The 26,376-nt window shown below is 44.1% G+C and overlaps 2 protein-coding genes and 1 long non-coding RNA gene across 5 annotated transcripts; 1 reads left to right on the top strand and 2 right to left on the bottom strand.

Annotated features, from left to right (window-relative positions):
* Nucleotides 1–45: 45 nt before the first annotated feature.
* Nucleotides 46–8,945, bottom strand: LOC147185839 (dihydroxyacetone phosphate acyltransferase-like). The gene is made up of 15 exons (XM_086104440.1): nucleotides 8,760–8,945; nucleotides 8,242–8,460; nucleotides 7,952–8,128; nucleotides 7,748–7,877; nucleotides 6,811–6,938; nucleotides 6,662–6,737; nucleotides 6,434–6,585; nucleotides 6,226–6,344; nucleotides 4,380–4,621; nucleotides 2,251–2,514; nucleotides 2,099–2,178; nucleotides 1,122–1,268; nucleotides 741–997; nucleotides 572–630; nucleotides 46–431 (listed from the first exon to the last, which is right to left on the bottom strand). Exons 1-15 carry the CDS (start codon nucleotides 8,769–8,771, stop codon nucleotides 379–381), a joined length of 2,115 nt encoding a protein of 704 aa, XP_085960566.1. The 5' UTR covers nucleotides 8,772–8,945; the 3' UTR covers nucleotides 46–378.
* On the top strand, nucleotides 1,141–3,713 carry LOC147185840 (uncharacterized). Of its 2 annotated transcripts, none has more exons than XR_015099457.1 (2): nucleotides 1,141–1,247; nucleotides 3,413–3,713. It is a non-coding gene; the product is annotated as an uncharacterized LOC147185840 (long non-coding RNA). The 2 variants fall into 2 exon arrangements; XR_015099456.1 differs by lacking the exon at nucleotides 1,141–1,247 and adding an exon at nucleotides 2,442–2,549.
* Nucleotides 8,946–9,662: 717 nt separating the features above from the next.
* Nucleotides 9,663–26,248, bottom strand: LOC147185838 (phosphatidate phosphatase LPIN1-like). Of its 2 annotated transcripts, none has more exons than XM_086104433.1 (19): nucleotides 26,063–26,248; nucleotides 23,226–23,429; nucleotides 23,051–23,146; nucleotides 19,152–19,441; nucleotides 17,707–17,805; nucleotides 17,506–17,629; nucleotides 17,157–17,415; nucleotides 16,027–16,120; nucleotides 15,347–15,531; nucleotides 15,178–15,271; nucleotides 13,947–14,016; nucleotides 13,467–13,553; nucleotides 12,879–13,076; nucleotides 12,462–12,610; nucleotides 12,238–12,324; nucleotides 11,994–12,146; nucleotides 11,755–11,869; nucleotides 11,348–11,451; nucleotides 9,663–11,269 (listed from the first exon to the last, which is right to left on the bottom strand). In XM_086104433.1, the coding sequence occupies exons 2-19, from the start codon at nucleotides 23,415–23,417 to the stop codon at nucleotides 11,095–11,097; spliced, it is 2,571 nt and encodes an 856-aa protein (XP_085960559.1). In that variant the 5' UTR covers nucleotides 23,418–23,429; nucleotides 26,063–26,248; the 3' UTR covers nucleotides 9,663–11,094. The 2 variants fall into 2 exon arrangements, with proteins under 2 accessions (XP_085960559.1, XP_085960560.1); XM_086104434.1 differs by having other exon boundaries at nucleotides 17,157–17,319.
* Between the last annotated feature and the right edge of the window lie 128 nt (nucleotides 26,249–26,376).

Genomic DNA, 26,376 nt, shown 5'->3' with positions numbered 1-26,376 from the left:
TCCATGCCATAACAATGTAATTAATTAACAATCATAAAATAATGAATTGATGCATAGAATAAAAATGATATCGTTATACTTTGGATATCGCAACTTCATTCTGGTGACATTTCAAATTATTTGTCATTTCACAATATATGTCTTTTTTCTTCTTCTCTGTATGAGCCTAACACATATAAAATATCGTATCCGAAAGACATTTTAAAAAGGTCATTTAACTGGTTTGAATACAATCACAAAGACTGTTGTCTTCAGATCTCTTCTTGACGACACCGGAAAGAAAAGAACAACAAAAAAGGAGAAGGAGGAAAGGTTCAAGTGAAGGTCAGAGTGCAAAATGTGCTCTGGGTGCCGAGGCTGGACACGTTCCAGTGGAGACTAAAATCTTGCGTCAGGTTCACTCTGGAGCTTCTGGGGACGGATTTGCCCAGCTAGGGACAAGAAAAACACTTCAGTGTGACAAACTGTGTCCGTTCCCAAAGTCTGCACTACTTTTGGTTGAGTTTCTCAACATTCTGCCCCAAACAACTGGAACACGCGTCATATTGCAGCACAACGTGGTACTTCTTACAGAGTGTGCCTTCGATTTGTCTCACAGCGTCTTTATCCACACTGTACGCCTTCTCTGACCTGTAAACGACAAACGAGACAAAACAGTCAAGCAGGCTGTAGACAAAATGAGCTTAGAAGCCAAACAGGTTTTTGTTTTTTTTTTCTCCCTGGCTAATCTCATTACTCACGCCCTCAACTTTGTCACAGCCGCCAGCCTCCTGAGGGCCGCCAGGACGTTCTTCTGGAGATCGGATGAGAGGGTCTCGTAGGTGTGGAGATGGCCTGCCAACGTAGACCCAGGAGAAAGTCGATATCGGCGGATGAAAAAGCGATTGCGCTCCTTACCTGAGAGGATGAGCTTGGTTGCCAGACTCCTCACAGCGGGTAGGAAGTCTTGCTCCGTGATGACGTGAGCGTCCCGATCACTGAGGAACCTCAACATGACCTAGACGGCAAACGCACCAATCAAAGAACCAGCGTGAGCCGCCGGGGTGGACTCCACCAAAAGTCATCCGACCCATTTCCTCACATTTAACCGCCCTGTTAGAATCACAGAAGGTGAAATGTACCAGGTACGAGTCAATGAAGGGCTTCAGAAGCGAGCGCAGGAAGGACAACACCTCCGCACCGTCTCCCTCGGATGCCGTCACTTCCTGTGAGTCGGTGATGTCGAGGGCACCGCATTTCTTCAGGAGGTAGCACGCCTCCTCAAAATCCTGAAATTCAGATTTTGTCCTTGTTTGTTTGTTTGTTTTTTGGTTAATTTGTTTTATATCTATAAGAATGCCTTCTCTCTATTAACCTATTCAGTACCAACCAATTCTGGACCAAGTCTGAAAAGACGTTTAAAAACGTCTTTGGGAGTGAATGAGTTAAATGCAGTAAAATAGAAACTAACCCTTTCATGCACCCTGTAACCTGATAACATGATAAGCTGTCCACTGTAGTAACCGCTGTCCCTCAAAGGGTTAATTAAAGTACATTTTCATGGGGGCTGGTAGGGCACTGACCTTAAAGCGACCAGTATGAACCAGCTTATCTCGAATAAAAATATGATTCTATAATGACGTTCAAATTTGGTTTTTAGCCTGGCCTTGGATGTATCGCTGCTCTATAGAATATGTAAGTCAACACATCAATGAGGAAGATTTTGCTGGATCAAGTGGTTTTTTGTTGCTGTTCTAAATGTTCTGTCTCATTGTTGTCCGAAAGAGTCACTGCTCTGTATTAAATGTAAACTGAGACAATGGTGAAAATTACTAGCTTTGTGAATTTAACACAATTTTGTTGTTGTTGTTGACATATTTTCCCAATCGGAAGACATGTTCTGTTTTGTTTTGTTTTTTGGTGATGTTCGATTTGGTTCGATCTTGCAAGAATCACTCCTGTGTATGAAATATGAACTTGGAATGGAAAGAGAAGGACATTTCTGAGGGATGAGGTCGGCCACTGCCCCTGACGCTTTGGTTTACGGGCATTATTACATACTTACCAGTTTTATGGACCCGCCCCCCCCCCAAAAAAAACAGATGACTGATCCATTTACCTTGTCAGCTTTACCAGGAATAAAGATGAATTCATTCCTGAAGATGTCCTGGAGGAAGCAGAAGGATGCATAGACCTCATCTGCGATAACACCAGGGCATCGTTTTAATTGATGTTACCATGGTTACCCAGTAGCCACTTATGCGCGCTCACCTCTCCGGCCGCTCCGAGAAAGACTCAAGGCCGTGGCCAGCAGGGCCGGCCGGACAAAAAGGTGAATTGACTGGTTGCGGTAGGACGCCATCATCAACATGGATGCCGCCATCTTGGCCACGCTGTCCTCTGTGCTGATTGGCTGGCGCCCCCCCACCTCTTCCACTTCCTCTACGACCAGGAAGAGACGTTGTGCCTTGAGGCGAACCGAGGGGTAATGGAGAGCCACGGCTGACGAAATCACCTCCAAATCGGGGACATGTTCTGGTGTGTGACATATGGCAACAACTAATCCAGAGGTGACAAAAGTAATACATGACATTTCTATTCTTGTACTCCACACATTTTTTTCATCCCTAAAACACACACCCAAAAAAAATGTGAGCGCCAAAACTGTTTAGGCGGTCATGGGACACACTGCAGTTGACGACAAATCATTCTCGGAGCCTTCAATTTCGTTTACGCAACATCATGGATGAAGTTGGAAAAAGGAAGGAGCCTGTTTTGAGGAAGGAAAGTTCCGATCTGTTTTAAATGTAGCAAGTCAACTAAAATGTCAGCCAAAAATAAATCGGCAAGTACAGAGTCATGTACCGTACTTAAAAGTAACAAGGTACTCGGTTACTTCCCGCTTTTGAACTGATGGGAGATGACATGAGATGCTTGAGAAGGTCCCTCTTGGGATCAGTGCGGTAATCCCAGACAACATCCCCGTAAATGAGTGTGAATGCTTGTGCCAACTCCCATTCACCTAATCTGTCTGATCTCGCTCAAAGCTGCAAAGTGTCTACAACTCAACCCTCCTTTTTTAAGACATGAACATTATACAGCACAGTGCCCTAGTGGTTCGCACGTCCGCCTCACAGTTCTAAGGTTTACGGTTTGAATCCAACCTGCCTTCGTGGAGTTTGTATGGCTGACATTTTGAATACAGGGATTACTAATTGATATCCCACCACCACCAAAAAGATTTTGAAATTCTCAATTCATGCCACAAAATGGCACTAACCGTGTGTGTGTGTGTGTGTGTGTGTGTGTGTCTGTGTGTGTGTGTGTGTTCATGCAATAAGGTGCGATACTGTTTGGCTGATTGGAACACGTGTGTTAGTTCTTAAGAAGAATTTGAACAATAAATTTACAATCTCTCATTTGGACCCACCAGGCCAGTTGAGCCGCGCCCCAAAGTTCAGCGCCAACCGCTTCAACCAGAGCGTCCTCTCGACAAGGCATGACCAAGGCAGGCCCGTTTGCGTCAGGACCGAGAGCGGCCACTGCAGCAGAAGGCAAGCCATGAGGGACCACGGGCTGCTGAAGGAACCCCGTTCTTGGATTCGAACTATCAGATGAGCCAGCCGGTTCAAACAAACCAGCTTCTCCCCTGAGGGCATTTCAAGAGCGTCACTGTGGAAACATGACAAATGAGAAAATGTTGAATATTGAACTAGTAAAGGAGGAAAATGTCATCCTTGCATCTCGACTACTTTGCAGGAAAAAAAAACCCCAAACAAAATCTTGCTTGAGCTTCTAAAAATCACATCTATATGTGTAAAATACATCATTGATATATGTTATCAAAATAGGGTATCAAATATTCTTGTATAAAGTACCTGAAAGCTATCCACCGTATTTGTGAGGGCTCACCAGGAGAATCAAGTTCAATTAAGAGAAGAGTTTGTGTGTTGGCTAATGAGCTAGCTAGCTAGCTATCACGGCAAACCCGTATGTCTAAGAGTGACAGTCGGCATGTAAATATGTGTCTACAACTCAACCCTCCTTTTTTAAGACATGAACATTATACAGCACAGTGCCCTAGTGGTTCGCACGTCCGCCTCACAGTTCTAAGGTTTACGGTTTGAATCCAACCTGCCTTCGTGGAGTTTGTATGGCTGACATTTTGAATACAGGGATTACTAATTGATATCCCACCACCACCAAAAAGATTTTGAAATTCTCAATTCATGCCACAAAATGGCACTAACCGTGTGTGTGTGTGTGTGTGTGTGTGTGTGTCTGTGTGTGTGTGTGTGTTCATGCAATAAGGTGCGATACTGTTTGGCTGATTGGAACACGTGTGTTAGTTCTTAAGAAGAATTTGAACAATAAATTTACAATCTCTCATTTGGACCCACCAGGCCAGTTGAGCCGCGCCCCAAAGTTCAGCGCCAACCGCTTCAACCAGAGCGTCCTCTCGACAAGGCATGACCAAGGCAGGCCCGTTTGCGTCAGGACCGAGAGCGGCCACTGCAGCAGAAGGCAAGCCATGAGGGACCACGGGCTGCTGAAGGAACCCCGTTCTTGGATTCGAACTATCAGATGAGCCAGCCGGTTCAAACAAACCAGCTTCTCCCCTGAGGGCATTTCAAGAGCGTCACTGTGGAAACATGACAAATGAGAAAATGTTGAATATTGAACTAGTAAAGGAGGAAAATGTCATCCTTGCATCTCGACTACTTTGCAGGAAAAAAAAACCCCAAACAAAATCTTGCTTGAGCTTCTAAAAATCACATCTATATGTGTAAAATACATCATTGATATATGTTATCAAAATAGGGTATCAAATATTCTTGTATAAAGTACCTGAAAGCTATCCACCGTATTTGTGAGGGCTCACCAGGAGAATCAAGTTCAATTAAGAGAAGAGTTTGTGTGTTGGCTAATGAGCTAGCTAGCTAGCTATCACGGCAAACCCGTATGTCTAAGAGTGACAGTCGGCATGTAAATATGTAACACAATATTCGCAAAAACAATGCTGCATAACCAAAACAAACAAGCACCTATACCGTCTGTCCATTTAGCTTTTTTTTTGTTTTTTGTTTTAATCCCAGCACGTGTCAAACTCAAGGCCCGGGGGCCAGATCCGGCCCACCACATCATTTTATGTGGCCCGCGAAAGCAAATTATGTGTGTCAACCTCCATGATCCTTGCTCAAATCTGGACCGAAACGTCAAGTTGTCATATGTAATAAATAACATTGAGATTTTGCAATAATTTTGGAGGGACAATAATTGAACAAACAACAAACAAACAGTTGGCTGATTTCAAAACTAGTCATCCATCAATTTGATTTGTTTGTGTACAAGTAATGATACGATGTAATGATTAAACATTTACTCGGTTTCACTGTCATAATGGCCCTCCGAGGGAAGACGTAACTCCAAAGTGGCCCGTGACAAAAAATGAGTTTGACATCCCTGGTCTACTGGATCTCAAAGGGCACCTGCCCCACTGTATACACACTCTGGTCATAATCACTACACCATACTTAATTTGAAACTACAGTATATCAAATGTGTAAATTGGACAGGAATTGTGACCAAAAACAAATTCACCGGACTATCTTATGGATCAAGTGGATCGAGCACTGTCCAACTTACACAAGTGAACAACTTTGTGGGTTTCATTACTACTCGGCGTGTGTCAAGGCCATCGGCAGCCTGTGTATGAATGTGCTAATTGCGTTTGATTTTGTAGCTTTGTGAATCATTGAAACCATTCGTACCGTATTTTCCGCACTAAAAGGCACACCTAAAAGCCTTCCATTTTCTTAAAAGCTCACAACGCGCCTTAACATCTGATGCGCCTTATGTATGGTCATTACGGTAATATTTCAACTCCAAAATAGCTCCTTGCTCGAGACATGCTGTTCAAACTTAAGGCGATCGGTTACGCAGTTGAACACGGAAATAGAGCAGCGGCAAGAGAGTTCAACGTGAACGAGTCAATTTTATAACTTGCTGTTGGGTAAGTGAACTGTGTCGCTGCTTTATTAAATACGTTTTACTGACATCTGATCGGTCTGTTGGTGTTAACTTCGCTCCATCTAGTGGATGCATTGTAGATTGCGTCTTATAATGCAGTGCACCCAAAGTATGAAGAAAAATACAAAATAGGCTATTCATTGAAGGTGCACCTCATAATCCAGTGCACCTTTTATTGTGGAAAATACGGTATTGTGAAATGTCAGCATGACTCACATGGATATGAGCGGCTCGATCTTCCCTTGACAAAGTTGTCTGGCTGACATGGGCTGACCAAAATTGACATACATGCAGCCGTAATCCTCACGTAGGACCCTGGCGGCCTTCAGCAGACCCTGCGGAACGAGAACATGACCTCAGGTTACTTTCTCGTGACGGACCGCATATGACCGGCGCCTAAGGGAACCCGATGAACGTGACGGACCACGGTGCTCTCTTTGGGCTTGGGGATGCCCAGGAGCTCGCGGGCGAGCAGAGATTCTTCGAGAAGTCGGTCGTAGCTCAAGCTGATCGGAACCAAGGTGACGTCGTCAATCTCGCCTTTAAAATAGGGATCCAGCACCATCTGCAACATACCTGAGCCATCACACACACACACACACACACACACAATTATGATCTCATTGTGCAACATTGATTTGATATCACTCACCTAACTTGGGTGTCAAGGATTTTAGTGAACGACTCCGGAAGCCTTCGATGTAAAATTCCACCGGTGCAAATCCTGTCTATGGAAAACACATGAATTAAATTGAGTAGATTTTCCACACACTCACTGGTTATAACAGAAACATGTCCTACCCTAACCAGGGTTTTCACATATTCTGACAGCACTTCACAGTACAGCATGTTGGAGGCGATGTCGCGTCGGATGTAGAACGCGCCGCAGCGACGCAGCATCTCGCCCATGAACTTCATCCCTGCCAGAGCTTCACATCCCAGTAGCCAAAAAAACCCAGCTATGGTCAGTCTCTACTTGGATGTTTATATCACAGCGGCTGTTTGCCATGAAGAGAATCAGGTTTGTCATTATTTTTTTTCAAGCACATTCGATTTTTGCGGTACAGTGAAACTCCTCTACAATGAAACCTACATGACATATGACTATATGAAGTGTCAAATAAGTGAATGCTCATACTTATGCACTATTGGAATAAAAATAAAGACTACACATACTGTACGTTTGTGTGTGCGTGTACACTTACGTTTGTGTGTGTGTGTGTACATCTGAGATCAAATTTTCTCCAGTGAAAAACCCCCTGTTGTGAAAAATTTCTTGCTGCAAACATGATTTCGTTGTAGAGGAGTTTCACTGTATTTCCTTTTTTTTCATGTTTGACCTATAAAAGCTTGCGCAATACAGACTTTACCATGCATGGCCATTTAGAGCTATGACGGTGCAGAAAAAAATTCCATCTATTGCTAACCCTAACCCTTCATTCATAAATATTACTAAATACATTACTTTAATGTACAGTATATTATTGTTATCATGTTCTCATTATTATTAGGAAAATCTGATGTACTGACGAAAAACGAGATTCAGAATCAGCGCAAAAAATACATTAAGAAAATGTACTTGCATCTTTGATTAAAAATGTTGTTGACCACTGTTATTGGATGTAGTGCGGTATTTATGTTGGGCTCTTATCGCAAAGCAAAAAAATTGACAATGTGATGGCTCATTACTTGGAAAAACTTGTCAGTTTGGGCTATCATAAAACAAGTATTTACTTACCCAGTCCAGAAGCAATGACAGGTAGTGGGATGTCGTAGGTAAACATAATGTAGGAGATGACTAAAAAGTCGGTATAACTCCTGTGGTTGGGCAGCAGGATGACAGGCGTGTCCGATATCACCTGCTGAAGCTACAAATTGCAAAATGTTTCAAAAGAAAGTGTGACCTGAAAATGAATTGTAAAAACGCGTCAAATGTAGCGACCGTGTGGAGCGCATCCATGTTGACGTAGATGTGGGAGTAGATGCGCTTGAGGACTTTGCTGAGCATGAAGCCCATCAAACGCACGAATCCAAGCTGCAGCTTTTGGGACATCTCCTCCAAAATGGCAGCCGCCTGCGCTCTCACCGCTTCCGGTGGTGACCCCGTCTCCATGGCAACCTGGGTAGCACGTCGGATTGGAAATCCCGCATTGGTTTCGTTAATTTAACAAAACTGTGGCATTTTTTTAAGGGGTTAGAATGTTTCTGTGTTGATTTGGGGTGCGTGCTCACCTCGACAATTACGCTGCGTACATTGCGGGAGGCCAGCACGGCTGTGTTGAGTTGATCGGCGGAGAAGGGCTTTGCACCTCTGTAGGAATGTGGCCTGAAAGTCCTCAGGGCATGGCTTATGTCACTGCTCTGCCTCCTTGCCTCCAATATGTCCACCATATCCTCTTCATCATCATTATCATCATCCTCCTGAAGGCCTAGCGGCACATACTTCCATTCCTGACAATCACCACATCACTGTTACTTTCTATTTATTGCATATGGATTTGCTTGTGACCATAAAGTATCTACAAAGAGTCAAGTCTTCAAATGCCCAAATAAATCTGAAAAATGGCAAGCAGGTAAATCAGTTGACCTGTTATCACAAGATCTATTCTATATTATATACAGAGTACTAATTCCTTTTCAGCTTATTGTGTAATATATAGGGCAGAAGCTGCAGTTTATTATTTGTGGATTCAGTCCTGATTCTGTTTGAGCAAGCAACTGTAGCAACGTCAAACGTGCCTTCTCCTTACCGTGTTTTTCATCTCTTGATGGTCGTCCAGTGCCTCTCGCCGAACCTAACTCGGTCCCAGTACCAAATCCTCACTTTTGGTTGTTATGGCGTTCAACTCGATTGAAAATCCACACAAACACTCGAAGGGGGCAAAGGTAAAACTTAAACACTGACACATACCAGCAGACCTTCCGCATTATGTGAAAGAGGGTCGTATGCTTTCACTTTCCGTTTCAGTTGTTCTTCGTGAAACAGTCTCCTACCCCACCCCCAACAACAACAAAATCTTTGAATGTTTTATAGACTCATTAATTAAGTCTTATGATTGGTATTTATTTGTGTCCGCGTATTATTATTGTTTGTATTTCAGATCGTATTTTTCCGAAATCGAGTCCCAAATACAGTACTGTAATTTTATTCCCCATTGAAATGAGTAGAAATGTTTCATTGAAACATACCACTCCAAAATATTACTAAAATTATGCAGAATAGTGACATAATTAAATAAAATGTAAGTACAGTAAATCGTTATTGTCAATTTGCCTCACTTAGTGATCATCGTGGTGCTCCTTCTGCTGTACACGCCGTAGCCACCTGGGGGCAGTATAAGAATTATACAAGATGATAGTATAGTACAGTTACAGTACATTACAGGTGCACTGAGGCAAGAGACGTAACATATCGTCAGGAGTAATGAATACAAATAAAAGGTAATAAAATAATTACCTTTTATAAGGTAATTATATAATACCTTTATTTAATTACCTTTATATAATTACCTTTTATTTGTTATATTTTTAGTCTTTGCTATTTGTGTGCAAATATCTGTAAGGCTTATAACAACACCATACAGAAGCCCGTCAATGGAACTTCCAATTATGTATTAGCTTTATCTGAAGAAATACACTGAATACGCTCCTGCTCCAAGTAACCAACGTCATTTATTTGACTTTGTTTAACTTTTAAACAGTGAGGGTAGGGCAGTTGACACAATGTATGTATGTTTTTTTGACAAACTTTAAGCTCTTTCATAGAAAGAATAATGAATATTTTGAAGCATATTAAAGTACTGTATATACATACACATCATCTGCGATTATAGGTCATAGATAATCTGATAAACAGTTGGTTTGTCACTAAACCTGAAGTCCATCATAAGAAATACTGTCAAATTCCCTTTGTAACTTCTTTCACATGACCTTTGATAGCAATTACAGGCAAATAAATTTTGACATATCATTTAAATCCTAGGTGAAGAATAAACACATTAAAATGAAAATAACATATTTGTGCAGTAAAATGCATTGAATACCAAAGAAATGACAATGATAAAGTTGTCCCTATAAATAAAGGTATTATAAAACAGTTACAGAAAATTGAGGAGTGTGCACACTTTTGTGAGGTACACCAGTTGGGTTTCTGGACAGCCTGCCCAGTGTGAGTGTGTGAAATGAGCTCAACTCAACTCTTCTTGTGAATTTCTCCCACTTGTGACATCACAATATGGCTAATTCACATATCTGGTGTCAATGTTGATTTAAATGTCAATTTTAACCAGTGGAGTGTCTGGACAAAACCCACGCAGGCACGGGGAGAACATACAAACTCCACACAGGAAGCCCGGAGCCAGAATCGAACCTTGCACCTCTGCACTGTGAGGCGGACGTGCTAACCAGTTGTCCACCGTGCCGCCTGCCTTTTATCTATATTTTTTTCTTGTTACACTTAACATTTTGTTAATACTAGAGCCACTTTTGGCATACTAGTCTGCAATTGCACCTTACAAGGAAACCACTGTGCTGCACGAAAAACATTGCTGGGACTAAATCGTATGCATGCCTCACACACCAGCAATCTCCTAGACCAGACTACGAGCCCCGACATGTGCAGCAGTAGTCTTGCCACATGTCGTCGTGCAGAAAGGTCATACAGGAGTGTAAAAAATGTCATTAGTAAGACATGATGAATGGATGTCTATGCGGTATATGCCCTGTGATGGACTGGTAACCAGGGTCTAGCCTGCTTTCCCTGACCAAAGTCAGCTAGAATAGACTCCAGCTTTTTGGCAAATCCTAATAGTAGGCACTATAGAAAAGTGATGGACTGTTCTATAATGTACTAATACTAACTACTAATGTGTGTGCATGTGAGTAAGAAAATAAAGGTACCGTATATATTTGGCACCAAGTTTAGCTCCTCTACTAAAAAAAAAGGCTCACTTCAAATCAATAAGCTGCCTTGAATAAATTATTCAGTCACAAAGTGCATTTCAATGCATTGTGCTTGCTAAAAAAGTCCAAGAAGGTACCATTTGGTGCATTCTGTGTGACCACCACCACCACCACGACTACGGGTCAGCTGCTGAGGATGGGAGTGCAGGGGGGTGTGGTTCCCTGCCGGTCCACCAGGGAGAGCTGCTCCCTCCAGTAGGTGAAGTTGCTGTAGGTGTCAGAGCAGGGGAAGTCCGAGGATGAGGCTCTCATGTTAAGGGGGAAAACGTGATCCACCACCTCCCCGAGGCGCACGTACCTGCAAGGGGACAGCACAGTCACATTAACAGTTATTTGGAAAAATAATCAGGATTTGCCTGATGGAAAGCAGACCCACGATGAGATGTTGGTCTTTGCGTGCTCCTGCACCAGCTCCCCTTTGGGGTTCACCGTGAAAATCCTGTTCAGTGGCACCCCGACTTCTTTGTAGGAAAAGACATCCTGTCAATCCAAACGGAGACCAAAGGTTCATAAGATGCTATCAATTTTAAGACACGGCTGTACTGTTCTGAGTTTAGAGGGGACATTTTGATCCTTGGATTCTTTTCGTAGATCCAGTGCTTGAATTACGGCAGAACATTATGTCCTGTGGCGCTTGTAAGATACAAACATGGGGAACTCTGCTTTGAAAGTGAGTGAGTTTATACATGTACACCTCCCGGAGTGACTCCATCTCATCTGCGACACTTCCATAAAAATGGAGTCTAAATTCTACCCAACGGGCGCGATCGTGTGTATATTTACCGTGGGTCTGTTGCCAAAGGCTGCATAGAAAGGTTGCGTGTTGGGGTAGAAGAGGTTCCTGATATCACTTAGACATTCTACCTTGAACTTCTCCGGCTTCTTCTCGATCACTTCCCTGGCAACGTACGTACATGCGGAAAGCTGTTTGAGTGTCTATTTGTACGAGGAGTGCGCAGTTTTGTCACACTAGTAACACTGACATGTCCTACTAGTAAATACATGCAAGGTGCTCTTCGTACCTGTGCAGAGCGGAAAAGAGGCTGCTTGGGCTGAGCAGGACGGGCCCCATGGGGAGCATGGTGCCCCTCTCGTTGACCCAGTGCAGGTATCCCCGCGTCATGTCCGCCATGCCGATAGCTCGGGCCGAACAGTACAAGAGTTTGTAGCCATTCCTGATGCGGGACCAGACAAGAGAGAATGTTAGAGCAGCAATTTTTATCATACGGTGCCAAAATGTCTGAGCATCAATGTGAGAATGCTTACTGGCTGACTTTATGGTAGAGCTGTGCAATCCCCTGGTGAGTCCAGTCTTTTCCCAAGGTGGGCAGGATGTGACCCAGTGTGTCCGACCTGCAATCCAACATCGATTTACCTTCAAAACTTGGTCTCACACACACACACACACACACACACACACACACACACACACACACACACACACACACACACACACACACACACACACACATGCGCACGCGCGCACACACCTTGTGATGGTTCCATCAATGTCAGAAATGATGATCTTGTCGTCCCAGTTCCAGAGGTAGATGGTTCCCTGGCAGCGACACGTTCCCTGGTACTGAGTGGTCACGCTGAACACCACGTCGTTGGCGCCATCCTGCAGCTGCAGCGACACCTGCATTGACAGGAAAGGCAAACGTGGACGTGTAAGGGACACAACTAAGGGCTGCAGCTATCCAACGTTTTACGATATGAACCAGCCCCAACTACATTCGCAACACTACCATGCGCTGACGGGAACAACTTCAAAATAAAAGCGTGGCAAATCTACAACATTGAGAAAGAAAAAAAAAAAAAGATTGATTGAAAATTAAAAAAGGGCGCTTAAGACGGATCGTAATCTTGCGGTGAACACGGTATGGTTTTGTGAGTAAACGTCTTACTAGCTGCTCCGAGGTGAGTCTGAGCGTCTTCTTGTACGACACGCCTCCCACGGCCATTCCGGCCCCTGACTGAATGCTGGCTGAGCTCTGTTTGGCCACCCTGCGATCTTCATCGCTGGACGATGACTCTTCTTTTTGCCGGCTAGACAACGGCCCAATTTCGGCCGAGCCGCAGGCCCCACGTTCCGAGACAGAATCCTAGCAAAAGAGAGACACTCGGACGTTTATGTGACCAAATGCTACAAGAGATGATCCCCTATGAAAAATTACTGTGACTCCTGAGAGTAATTGTGCAAATCTTCTTAATTAACCTTGATCCACAAATGTTGTAATTCTTTACATTGTATATGACTATATCTATCTATCTCTCTTTAGATGTGAAAGAGAGAGAGAGAGAGAGAGTACAATCTTACAGAGTGCTATATTCCTAAAAAAGGACATTGTAATTTGGGGGGGGGGGGGTTGCTAGAACGGATTAGTTGCATTTCAATTTACTTCAATGGGGAAAGATGATTTGAGATACAAATGCTTTGCATTACTAGAGCGGAACAAATTAAACTGTACTGCAGTACTACTATGCGAACGTACCGATTTGCTGTTGCGGCCTCTCCAGGAGAACCACCACCTCCCACCTTTCTTGGGCATCTTCTCCTTCATGATGTTTTCCACTGCGGCCTGGAGTGGATCACGAGAAACACAAAACAGCAGGGGGAAAACAAACAAAAAAAAATCCACTTAGACAACAAAAGCAGACCAAAAAGAAAAATCATAATAGTGGTGACAAATAATGATGCTGAAAATGAAGTTACAAAGCTGTAGCCCAGCAGATCGGCGACATGGCACAGAAGGAACTGGAAGGCGGAGTAAATAATAGACAGGCATGTGTACTAACGGATAAATGTGGTTGTAAATGAACAGGGAGGAGGGACAGAAGGAAGAGTTGACGTAAGGTAACCTTCAACTTGTACATTATGTGCCAGTAACGTACGAGCGAGAAACAAATTGAGCTCAGGCGAACGGACGCAAGTGCGTCGTTTGTAGTGAGTGTGTCTGTGAGACGTGTCCTACCTTTGGCAGTGGCTTGTGAAATGCCTGCATCGCCAGCATGATGGGGGCAGCAGTGCTCCAGTTATAGTATCTGAGCAAGGAAAGCGCAGGTGTATTTATATCATCCATCCCATCCATCCATTTCCCGAACCGCTTGATCCTCACTAGGGTCGCGGGGGGTGCAGGAGCCTATCCCAGCCGTCTTCGGGCAGTAGGCGGGGGACACCCTGAATCAGTTGCCAGCCAATCGCAGGGCACACAGAGACGAACAACCATCCACGCCCACACTCACGCCTAGGGACAATTTAGAGCTTCCAATCAACCTGCCACGCATGTTTTTGGAATGTGGGAGGAAACCGGAGCACCCGGAGAAAACCCACGCAGGCCCGGGGAGAACATGCAAACTCCACACAGGGAGGCCGGAGCTGGAATCGAACCCGGTACCTCTGCACTGTGAAGCCGACGTGCTAACCACTGGACTACCGGGCCGCCCGTATTTATATCAGTTCAGAAAAAAAAACAACCTCAGCTCATGACAGTTGAACACTCTCCCTGGCCGCTTCATTAGGTACACCTGCAGAGCTTATTGAGATCCGATACAAAAGTGGTTTTCTAAAGTGTTGGTCCTACACATGAGGTCATGCGTGGACAGGTCGCCAGCCAATATCAGGGGGTACATCCAGACCAATGAACTCACCCCACCCTAATGCGGAGTTAGAGGAAACCTCATGAAGCAAGTTTCAATCATTCGATTTTGATTCAACGAGTCTGTTCTTGACAACCAGATTTACAACAGGCAAGGCTTGCCCTCTGGATGATTAGAGACGCAACTAGCGCGACAAGGAATTTGCTCATGAAATACATAGTACATGGCTTCGCACTTTCCTATCATGCTGACTTAGTAGTACTCTGTGTTCCATTCCGGGTCGTAGTTACGCAACATGTGTTTTGGTGACTCAAATTAGATATCAGCAGGTTCCAGTGTATTCTCTATTCAGGCTTCTGTACTCTAGAATGCCCAACCTGCAAAAATTAGAGCAGCTACCCCTGTTGGAATGTTAAAATCTGTATTTAAGACTTAAGTGCATTTTTAAACTCTTGCATTTTGTTAAACCATACCTTTACGCAAACAATGACATTGGGATTTTGGCTTGTTTTACTGCCACTTCCCCACCCCCCTCCTCTCCAGTAACTTGAGTGGACTGTGATTTAATTTGTGATTTCTAATATTTTCCCATATTCCGCGTCTTACTTGGAGCCGATTTTCACCACCAGGTTGGGGTCGTCGATGACCGACGGGTTCTGAACAAACTGCTGGTACGAGATGATCTTGGCATGGAACTGCTCTGTGAGCGTAAACACGGAAGTGGACAGTTAGTTGTTTTGTGGCGTCTGAGGCCATCCTGCGTGAGCCTCCTTACCTTTGCCGATCTCCTTGTTGTCGGTGAGGCCGCCGCAAAGCGAGATGGCGATGGAGGGCGAGTCGCCCATCGGGTCACTGAAGCCGTCCACGCCGCTGTCTCCCCCGGAGCTCAGCGACTGCGGGGAGAGGCTAGAGCTGCGGGGGATCGGGTCCGACACGCTCCGAACTGTTGCGCCGCTGTCACTGTGACAAAAAAAAAAAAACACACGTCAAAATGAATCCAGTTATCCTATGCAAATAGACCAAGGCCTGCCGTGAACACGTTGAGATTTGACATTTATGCTTTAACTTGACGGTGGAGTGACTCGTGTAGATGCGTAATGTAACAGAACTCACAAGGGTATTTTCTTTGTCCTCTGCAAAGAACTACTAATTTTAATTGATGTACTGAAGAGCTCAGAAAGTTTATCTGTACCATACTGCCCCCACTTGCAGAAGCAGACATGCCAGAAAGAGCGGTACAATGTCCACTGAATTGAAGCAGAAATTTGGCAAAACCTGTTCAAGTTCATTACATTCTATTAATTTATTACTCTATCTTTTTATAAAGTATAATATCACATTAATTCACATTAGAAAACACATGACAAACAATTCTGTTGTATTTTTTGGATGACTAAGGAGTGGGAGATAACGACTGTAAAGGGTGGTTTCAGTCTTAGGAAGCACATGCTATACCTCTTTGGGAAATACAAGGCAGCCACTTCAGGCTCCAGTTCTGTGAGATCATCCAAGTAAACTCCATCAGCGCCCAGATGGCGGCTCCTTTTATCTACAAAAACACACATTTTCATTTCAGGCATTCGCACTGACTTTTTAATGGCCCGTGCGCAAATAGCTGGGTATCTGAAGTGTGTCCAGTATATCCACCCATCTTGTGTAAAATTAAACAACCAAGTCAATCTATTTCTAAAAAGGTGTCATTGAGCGAACTCTTCTGCATTTCTGCCAGACAGACACACACTGTGTGTGTGTATATTTATATATACCGTACATATAAATATACACAAGGCGGCCCGGTAGTCCAGTGGTTAGCACGTCGGCTTCACAGTGCAGAGGTACCGGGTTCGATTCCAGCTCCGGCCTCCCTGTGTGGAGTTTGCATGTTCTCCCCGGGCCTGCGTGGGTTTTCTCCGGGTGCTCCGGTTTCCTCCCACATTCCAAAAAGATGCATGGCAGGCTGATTGGACGCTCTAAATTGTCCCTAGGTGTGAGTGTGGGCGTGGATGGTTGTTCGTCTCTGTGTGCCCTGCGATTGGCTGGCAACTGATTCAGGGTGTCCCCCGCCTACTGCCCGGAGATGGCTGGGATAGGCTCCAGCACCCCCCGCGACCCTAGTGAGGATCAAGCGGTTCGGAAAATGGATGGATGGATGGATAAATATACACACACAAAATGTATATGTGTGTGTGTGTATATATAAAATATACCCCAAAAAATATACATGTTCAAATCCACTTACCCTCACAAGGGTCACATGCTGGAGCCTATCCCAGCTGTCTTTGGACAGCAGGCGGGGTACACCCTGAATTGGTTGCCAGCCAATCGCTGGGCATGCATAGATAAACAACCATTCATGCTCACACTCACACCTAGGGACAGTTTGGAGTGTTCCATTAACCTGCCACGCATGTTTTTGAAATGTGGGAGGAAACTGGAGTACCCGGAGAAAACCCACACAGACATGGGGAGAACATGCAAACTCCACACAGGAAGGCCGGAGCCGGAATCGAACCCGGCATCTCTGAACTGTGACACAGACGTGCGACCACCATGCCGGCCCAAATGAAACTCATATTTCGTATTACCTTTTTTCTTGGACGGGGAGTCTGTCTTTCCCAAGGGCCGTACCGTCACGTCCTCCAAGTCTGATGTCACATGGGAGGGCGCACCATCCGTCAACGTCACAGAGTCCGTCTCCATCGCCTTGGAGACGGCCGGCTCCTCGCCATGGGGCGGCCGTTCGGACACCTGATGAGGAATGGCTCTGAAATGCGTGCTCTGCGATACCGGGATGGACACGGGACCGATTGCCGGCGGCTCGGCTTTCGTTGAAAGGAAGGATGGCTGGAGAGGAGGTTGGAGGTTACCGGTACATTACATCCCGAGGACATGAAACATTTACGAGTAGAGGAAAGTGTTAATAATGCTGCTTACAGTGGCAGCCTGTGGCAATTCCCCCCACGGCCAGTGCATGGCTGAATCTTGATTGCCTGCGGTGGACGGCTTCATCATGAGCTCAGAATCCCTTTTGGGAGAAGCGGGACATGAGTTTCCAGGGCTGAGAAATCGGAAGTGGAAGACGTTACAACACAATAACGCACACATTTTGAATTTAGGTCTGAGCAAATTAGGCACCTCTGGGGGGGACTCCAGTCGCTGTCGAAGCGAGCGTAAACGCTAGATTGTTTGAAAGAAATGTTGGTGGACCCGACTCCCGCTTCCCTGGAAGAGAGCCTGAAACACAAAACATGTACCAGTCAGTAATATAACCGAGACAAAAAAAGAAGTTTTGTCACTAGATCATGCTGGCTGCTATTTTGCTACCGCTCAAGCGTTCTTGTCAGTCAAAATTCTCAAAAACTTTTACTGGTTATTGCCAAAGTTGGTGCGTGGGCTCAGTGCATTTTTTGGATGATGAATTTTTTATTTTTTTTTAAAGATGTAATTTAATGATTATGCTTTTATTTTATTTATTTATTTATTTATTTATATTTATTTGATTATGCCAAATATTGTCTCATGTTAGTATTTTTCGTCAATGGTTTTCTATTCAAACCAAAATAATACTAAAAATGTCATCCTAAAAATGAAAAAAACACATTTGTTTTCAATTTGCTGCTATTCTGTTCATTGATTTTGCAGGCTGGAATTCACTAAACTGCTCAGGGGGGACAACACTTTGGGAAGGAGCTCATGTTGGAACGTGCAACCCTCCGACATGCACTCAAAATACGAAACACACATGTAGCAGCGTTCTGGGTTGTGCAAATTGGAAATATAGGTTGAGACATGTAAACTTTGCAACATTAACGGCACCCAAAATTGCCTTTCACTGGGTCGTCCCCTCTAAAAAATGAGGTCGGACGTGTCGAGTTAAACATTCTCCAGTCTTGTCTTTGATAGCGCTCCAGTCCAAATTTAGACCTCACGCCGATCTTGCACATATCATATTAAATGTGACCTAGATGATGATGATGATGGATGTAAACGTAAATATTTTTCGACACGCTTAAACCTTAAAGGGGAACTCAACCCCCAAATTTTCTTTACAACAATATGTTGGATGCGCCCCCGCTGGGAAGGCTGGCCTTACACAAGCCGAATTTCGGAACGGCACGTTGGCCAAGACACTTCAAGGCTTTGAATTCGGCGGTGTGCTTCGCGAGGAAACGGTCACGTGCAGATGTTTTCCATATGGCTTTCCTCAGTGATGTATTGCCAGCTGACTGAGTCATGTGCACTCATACTTACATGTGGGGCATAGCCCTCGTTTTTACCAAGCATAACAAATTCCATTGTAAAAAAAAAACGTATCATACCCCCACTTTTTCACTACGCATGCCAAATACTGCATGCCGTCCATTGTTTACTGCGTGACATTCCACTTATTTTCGTGTGACTGGCTGCCGACGAGCGTCTTTCACACTCTTGTAAACACTGTACAGTGATGTCTTAATCTTAATCTTAATCTTGCTTTCCCCATTGAAAGGAATGGAAATGCCGTGAATCCATTCTGTATCTGACGGCACTCCCGTATTACGAAAAGGGTCGGAAGCATGGCTGACTTTCCTCTTGCTCACCTGTTGTTCTCCATTTCTTCATCAGAGCTGATGTCAATAGTGAACATGTCCTCGTCCTCCGAGTAGTCGCCGCTCTCCTCCCTCTTCGGGCTGTCTGTCCGGGCTTTCCTCCTCCTCTTCCTTCGTTTTTTCATGATCATCATCGCCGTTGTGCCGGTCTCGCCGCTGCTCCCCGTGGAGCCCAAGGTCTGCACGGGAGGCCCCGAGCTCTTCGCCATCAGCGAGGAGCTCATCAGAACGAGACCGTCCGACATGATGGGAGAGGTGGCCAGGTAGGAAGGAACCACTTCCTAGTGAAATCAATTCATTGCATGCAACCAATCAGAGACAAAAGGCATAACAGACGAGGTGTCAATCATTTCCTGTGCACATGAAGGTTTACCAGCAAAACCTTGAAGCGATGTGCTGAGCTATTAGCTTAAGCTTGCTTCAGGAGCTCTGCTGAAACTATGCTGGAATATTCAACGGTGGGGGTGAAAAGATGACCATCTCTTGTTTGCTAACGACTGGATAAAAGATTAGCTTGTAAACAGAAGCAGAGCAAATGCTCCTCAAGAAAGTGAGACTATTCAGAAGCAACGCGGAATTAGCAACATTTCTGCTCAAAAGGCAAGTTTATGAATTCTTTTAGACATTGAATTCATTGTAGATTCCCAAAAATAAAATTTAAAACCATTAATGGTTATTGTAACATGACAGAGTCATGCTACCAGCTTATCAACCACGGCTAACATTGGCTTCTTTGCAGTGCTAATGCTAGCTTAGTATTGATAGCGCCGCTGTTTTGTGGAAACAGGAAGTCACAGTCCAGTAAATCGAACGGTAGATTGTTTAATTAAAGGTTATTTACACGTGACAGTTGATCTTTAAAACATTATGAACACAGGACGTCCTCCTATCCCTTGAGACGTGAGTTTAGCATGAAGACAACGGGTTAACTTGACCATCTCTTTATGAGTCTGTCGTCGACTGCTACATTAGCTTTATCAACTCAACTGTATTTATAGAGCACTTTAAAACAACCATCGCTGAACATATATATATATGTCTTGCGCTGCCATACACTCGCCATTTGTCATCAAAAGTTAGAAATCTGGAAATGCTGAGAATTCCATGACAACATCTCAGCATGAAAAAAAAACCCTACAAATTGTGGTTTTGCATTTTATCTAGTTTTTGTATGCATATTTATGGCCGTTGGCGTGATGAGCAAAGGTGTTCCTTCTTTTCCTAATGTTTCCGAGTACAATCTGAACTATAAAAAGCAGCTGGGAAAAAAAGCAGTTGGCTCCGTGAAAGTAGAGCCCTTTCCAGGAACTTTTACTGTAGCTCCATATTGTGTGTCTATATCTCCTGGCACAAGACAGCAAGCGAGGTCGACGACTGATGATGTCGTGGTGCGTGTAACCATAGTCACGTTTTTCGAAAGCAAACAACATGGAGAGAGTAGAAGGGGGTAGGGGGAGTAACCTCCTACTTTCCTGCTCTGCTTTTCTCAAGCCGGAAACCTAACACTTGTCCGCCTGAAATAAATCACAGTCTTCCCTTGTTGATGACGTTCCTCCGTCTCGGTAGTTTATAGCTTATTTATGTATTTTGGCGGCACATTCTGTCACGTGCATGGGAAGTCCTCATACACCCCACCCACAACCCCCAAAGGGCCGACGCGCACACACAAAAAAAATTCCGCTTTCCAAGAAATCGGTAAACTGCCTCTTCTTTTATGTGTTCCACGAACTTGAGTTGTGATTGGCTTCCAACATTCTCCGAAGACTTTCCATCCCTTTTACACTGAAAACAAATGTACACATGACACGCCGTAGAGAAGAAGGTTGCTCAGAACCAGGCCAAATTTTGAATGATTAAACACAAAACCGTCAAGTGCTCCATACAAAATTGTGAAAAATCAAGCTGTTTTGTCGTCACTCCAGTGCATGTCCGCTGAATGTATGGAATCACCTACCGCTCAAATGTTAACTTGTCAATCAAACACCTCTACAATGCTTTGTCGAGCACTTTTCTTGCGCCTATATACATATCGTAACTACATGTTTGAGCCGCCCAAATATATCCGCTGAAAGCCTCTGGCGGCTTTTCCACGCCGCAACAACGAGGCGCTCGTAAGTCTCCACGCCAGAGCGGAACCCTTGTCGACACGCTGGCTCTCACGTTGCACTTTTTGCTCAGTTATGCTTTCTCGCTCATCGGGTGGGGGAGGGGAGATGGGCGGCACACTTTCAGCCAAGCCACCCCCCCCCCCCAAAAAATCTGAAAATGGTGGAAAAATAGTTCAATGCTACACTTCTGCAACTGATCATACTGTTGTCAGCCTTCGCACGTTTTCGGCAAATATCTTCAAATGTGTACAAATCGTTTAGCGGGGGTCATTAAAATCAGGGGATCGCAAAAGATTTATGGCCTTACTGCTCCTTGAGTATAAGTAAACGCTTTCTGGGAAACGGAGGAACGTGGTCCAACTCTAAAAGGAAAAACGGAAATTCCTGGCGGCCGTGCCAAGTCCACACACATATGCGGCGTGACCTGATTTCCCCAAACCGACTATGTGTAAAATATTTGGGACTGCGCGTCAGAGTGTTTGTGATGCAGGCGAGTGTGTTTGAAATTAGTTCGCAGCTTTGACATTTTAACCATTTTTTTTCCTGCTATTTTGGGGTCGCTAATGCATTTGTGAGGGAGGCAAAGTAGGTAAACAACTCTTACGAGTCTGCGTTGCAGTTTGATACCCCTGCAAACTACAGCCAATTGAAGACCGTAAAAACCTCCTAAGGTCGCCCTTGTGTAGGAGACTGGACTGTTTCAGAATTGTTTGTAATTCATTCCTTTGTTGTATGTTCACAAACGGCCCCATATAATTTATTTTATGATTTCCTCGCTTGATTTTCAGTTTTGGTGCATTATGTTCGCTTTCCTTAGTGTAATTGAAGCGATCATTAATTTCCGTTTTTCGGAGGCGGTCTTTGAACGCCTCTCGAGTCGAACGACAGAAGAGAAGGCAAAGTAGTCGGACGTAGACGTGTCTGTGTTTTTCGAGACTGTTTAAAGCATAAATAAAGTGTATGTTTTAAAAAACCAACACCACAGCTCTCCTTTTTTCGGAGCTGCAACACTTGCTCTATTAACTCTTTCATTCCACAAGACGTCTTTTTAAAATTAGGCCCCGCCTACCAAGGACGTACTTGTACGTCAAAGTCTTTTTTTTGCGCCATAGAGAGGAGGAGGGTCTGATGCAATCAGTGAATGAGAATAAGCCGTTTGCATTGTAATTCATTTTAAAAAGCGACCAGTAGGTGGCAGTGGTGCCTCACGTGCTTGAAATGCGTGCTTTTACAAAAAGCTCTTTTTCTCCCGCTTTTTGCCCACGAATCGCCATTTTCATGAAACTTTGACATTTTATAATGCCGATTGCTGGAGAATGGAAAAATATATAATTTTTTTTCTGCTGAAAGAAGAGAGTCCAAACTTTATTTTGGTAGGCTCCACGTTTATATAGCATTAGAACCAAATATTCTGCGGGCCTTGCAAAATTAGTCAAAATCCAGTAAAACGCTGGGATTGAGGGGCTTGCTCCAGTGAAAATGGCTGGGCTTGAATGAGTTAAATGCCATGCCCTAGTTAAACAAGTCTCATCTTACCTTGACACCTGATATTAAAAAATATCTATAAGGTAGCCATTAGGTTTTTCTGTATAAGTTAGCAAGAAGTAATTGTGTCATCTCGGTCAGTTTTGTTTGTTCCTTTGACTCTGATGCTTTCTTTGTGAAAAGACGGCACAGTTCATGGAGTGAATGGCGGTTGATTCGAGCCTTGTGCTGAGTCAGCATCGCTTGCAGTGAGGGTTACATAGTACAGTGAACAGCAGCCACTCTAATTTCCTGTACCTGGTTATTTTCCATTTCCTGGACAAAGAAGGCCTCCCCGTTGTCTCCGAGCTTCATATGTAGATCCACTGGCTCTCCATTAATCTCCATGTCCACCTGTAAAATATATATATACACATCTGTATTTTAAAACTTCTCGGCGTGTTTTTCTTTGCGTGCCTCATCATTTGCTTACCACTTTCTCTCGCGAGCGGAGGACTCCCATCTTGCCGAAGCGGACGTGGAAGGGCGAGCAGTGCAAGGAGCCGTCGGGCTGCCGCACCACGATGACGTCGATGCAGCCCGACAGCGTGGCCGGGTTGAGGCCTCGGTACAGCTCCTTGACCTGCACCAACACCTGACCCGCCAACTGGCCCACGTAGTTCATGGTCTGACGGGTCTGGTGGGGACAGGCAGAACACAAGCAAAAAAAGGACACATTATACTTTTTTTTTTAACAGTTGGAAACATTTAAAGTGTTTTGCATGATATGTATGTCTCCTTTAAATATAGACAACATCTGAAGAAGCGTGATTGGTCGCACTTGAGAGCGGGAATTCTAAAAATCTCTTCTCAGATACCTTCTGGTTCCAAGGAAATAAGAACGCCTTTGTGTGTGCCCGTCCCTGAAAGTGCGGGAAACTTGTCAAAGCCTTTTCCTGACACCCGCGTTCAAAAAAAGGTTGTGTGGTTAAAAAGTGATGTCATACAAACTAATAATGTGGTTGCATCGTGAATAATAGGAAGTGGGAGAAGGACGTTGAATAGTGACAAATACATTTCAGGCATGACTTGACAATATTTTGGGAGTACGTTTATAAACTTTTATTCATCTTTAAAAGTGTTTGATTGGCTTCTTTTGCCCCACAAAATTGCAAGAGGGATTTTATGGACCGTGGAATGGAAAAGGGCCTTCCCCAAAAGTGGTCCCAAAGACTTAAAGGGATGGATTGTACGTAACCATTTTCCATCGTGTTTGTCGTCATTAGGGTGTAGTAGCTGTACCTTTGAGTGTTTATGGCTTCAAAAAGCAGCGACTAGCCTGGTGAGTGACATGGGTGTCAGAGAAGTGAGTGTAATTACAGCATGTCACATTGATTGTTAGCATCTACGATGGCGATATGTTACCTTCTTGACGTTCGAAATAAAAACACACAAGCACACGCAAGAAGACAAGAAACGCCACAGAGGAATGCTGAGATTTGAACCCAGAATCATAGAACTGTGAGGCAGATGTGCTAACGCACATCGGATGAAGATGGGTTTCATTTTGTGTGTTGAAAGCTGAGGATGGTGTTGCGCAAGAGCACGACTCCGATTCAGTCACTTCATTTGCCTCGGCCGGCTGAGTTGACAACAATTGATTTTGAACGCAGCACAATGTTTAGTGCAAACTGAAAATTGTTCATCTGCGGACTGCAGCTATTTTTAAAGGCTCGATTCATCCCGGCTTGCAGCCGCCACTCGAGCTCTTTCGTTTTTCTGAGAAGCGACAGCGCTTTGACTTTGGAACTGAAAAAATAAGAATAATTAACGCCATCGACAACTCCCTTTCCCTCCTCCTCCGCTCTTGAGGGCCAAGTCTTCAATCCAAAGAATATAAAATAATGATGCACTCCTGTGTGCTTGGTAGAGTGGGAGATGTTTTACACAGCTGTGGAGCCTAACAAGCTCCATCTTCCGTTGGCATCGCTGCTCCTTGATGACTTATCTCGTCCAAGCTTGGGAACCGGCTACCCCCCCCCCACCCACCCCCTCCCTTCAACATTATTCTTCACCGTCTCTCTCAGTGAAACCTTGCAAGGCCACTATTGCTGAATAAATGCTCTGTAGTGATATAGGAGTACCGTAAATATGGGATAACTTTATGTACAATTAAGATAAGATAAGATAAGAACCCTTTATTCGTCTCGCATTGGAGAAATTCCCAATTCGCAGCAGCAAAGTTATGAAAGGAAGAAGTAGAACAATAAAATATAGGAACTGCTGGAAAGGCAGCCACTCTCGCGGCGCCATCTTGGAGTCAAAATAACAAAAAATAATACAACACAGCACATAGGACACAGACAGTCATGCAATCTTCACCACTTTCCTGCATACACTTTGTCTGAAGCAGTTATAGATGAAATAGGAGAGGATCAAAGTGTCCTTTCACCAGTGGATTATTATTTATTCTAGCATAAAACAAGTGAAGCCAATTGTGCTCATAATACTGAATAGTTGTCGTGAAAATGAAGCAAACTGATGTCACATGGGAAGTGAAAACAAAAGCAAACCATTTCCTTCGTTTTTTTTTCATGAATTGGGTGCTGACACTCAAATTGAAAATACATGTTCGAGCATTTATAGTCCTTTCATGTATTTGATATCCATCTTAACTTTAAGGTCCTTGTACTAATACACTCTTTGCCCTCACTACATTTTTTTCCACTATTAGTGTCACTTGTGATCTACTAGTATGCACTAATAGGCACACTCGCTACACCACGACCTCATAAGTGTCTTACATTCAAGTTTGGATGTCCCTGATATCCAGCACTAGATCGATGTACTAGTAATGTAGACTCTTTGTCGTCACTAGTAGGAAAGAAAGAGTCCCAAAAGTAGAAAAATGTTACTACTAGTCGCTAAGGAAAACAGTGCACTACTTGACAGCTGATCTGCCACTAGTACATTCGTGACGAGGGAAAAAAGGTACTACGGTATTTAACCTCGAGTGCTTCGCAAGTCGTACTAGTAGCGCGCAGATTGGGGATGGTGTAAACATCCATATTTTTCATAGTTCTACCTGTACACGTCCTTGAATTGTAAGATGTATGCATGTACAACGGATAGCGTTAAAGCAAATTGCCCCTCAGATGCATCGCAAGTACTCTGCGCCTTTCCAAGAATAAAAGGGACTACTGCAGTTTAGATCAATACCATACTAGAATTATATTTTTAGAGCAAAACAAGAATTATACAAGTCCAATAACTTAACTATAGGGGCCGTAAATGACATTTAGGTGGACATACAAACATAGTGTCTCTTACCTTCTGATTACGTTGACAAAACGAAACAGATTCCTCAGCGGAGCATTATAAAATAGTCACTTGCCTTCGATCACTGTTCATGATCTATTTTAACGCTACAGGCTGTTGTCATCTCACCGTGATGAAACGTGACCTACATTGATCATGACATGAAGTAGAAATGCAGCAGTGTGTCTTTCGGACAGCTGACGCATTACTTGGCAAACTGGCTGTTTGCTTGCCACTGTTTTTGCTCGTACGCTACAGTCGAGACGCCGCCCATCGGCCAATCAGCGTGGATCTTTTGCGTTGCTAAAATCACCGCTGAAAGGGCG

This window comes from Hippocampus guttulatus, chromosome 23 (assembly GCF_054856545.1).
Source record: "Hippocampus guttulatus isolate MCC_2025c chromosome 23, RoL_Hgut_1.0, whole genome shotgun sequence".
NCBI classification, from domain to species: domain Eukaryota; kingdom Metazoa; phylum Chordata; class Actinopteri; order Syngnathiformes; family Syngnathidae; genus Hippocampus; species Hippocampus guttulatus.
The sequence above is the reverse complement of the archived record's forward strand: the minus strand, read 5'-3'. Positions and strand labels throughout refer to the sequence as shown.

Coding starts and splice junctions, on each gene's coding strand:
- LOC147185839 (XM_086104440.1), bottom strand. Junction 6,345..6,433: donor AGCCCAAAGAGAGCACCGTG/GTCCGTCACGTT, acceptor CTCGTTCCGCAG/GGTCTGCTGAAGGCCGCCAG. Junction 4,622..6,225: donor ATCGAGCCGCTCATATCCAT/GTGAGTCATGCT, acceptor ATGTTTCCACAG/TGACGCTCTTGAAATGCCCT.
- LOC147185838 (XM_086104433.1), bottom strand. CDS start 23,417: ATGAACTACGTGGGCCAGTTGGCGGGTCAGGTGTTGGTGCAGGTCAAG. Junction 23,147..23,225: donor TCCGCTCGCGAGAGAAAGTG/GTAAGCAAATGA, acceptor TATATTTTACAG/GTGGACATGGAGATTAATGG. Junction 15,272..15,346: donor CAACAAGGAGATCGGCAAAG/GTAAGGAGGCTC, acceptor TTACGCTCACAG/AGCAGTTCCATGCCAAGATC.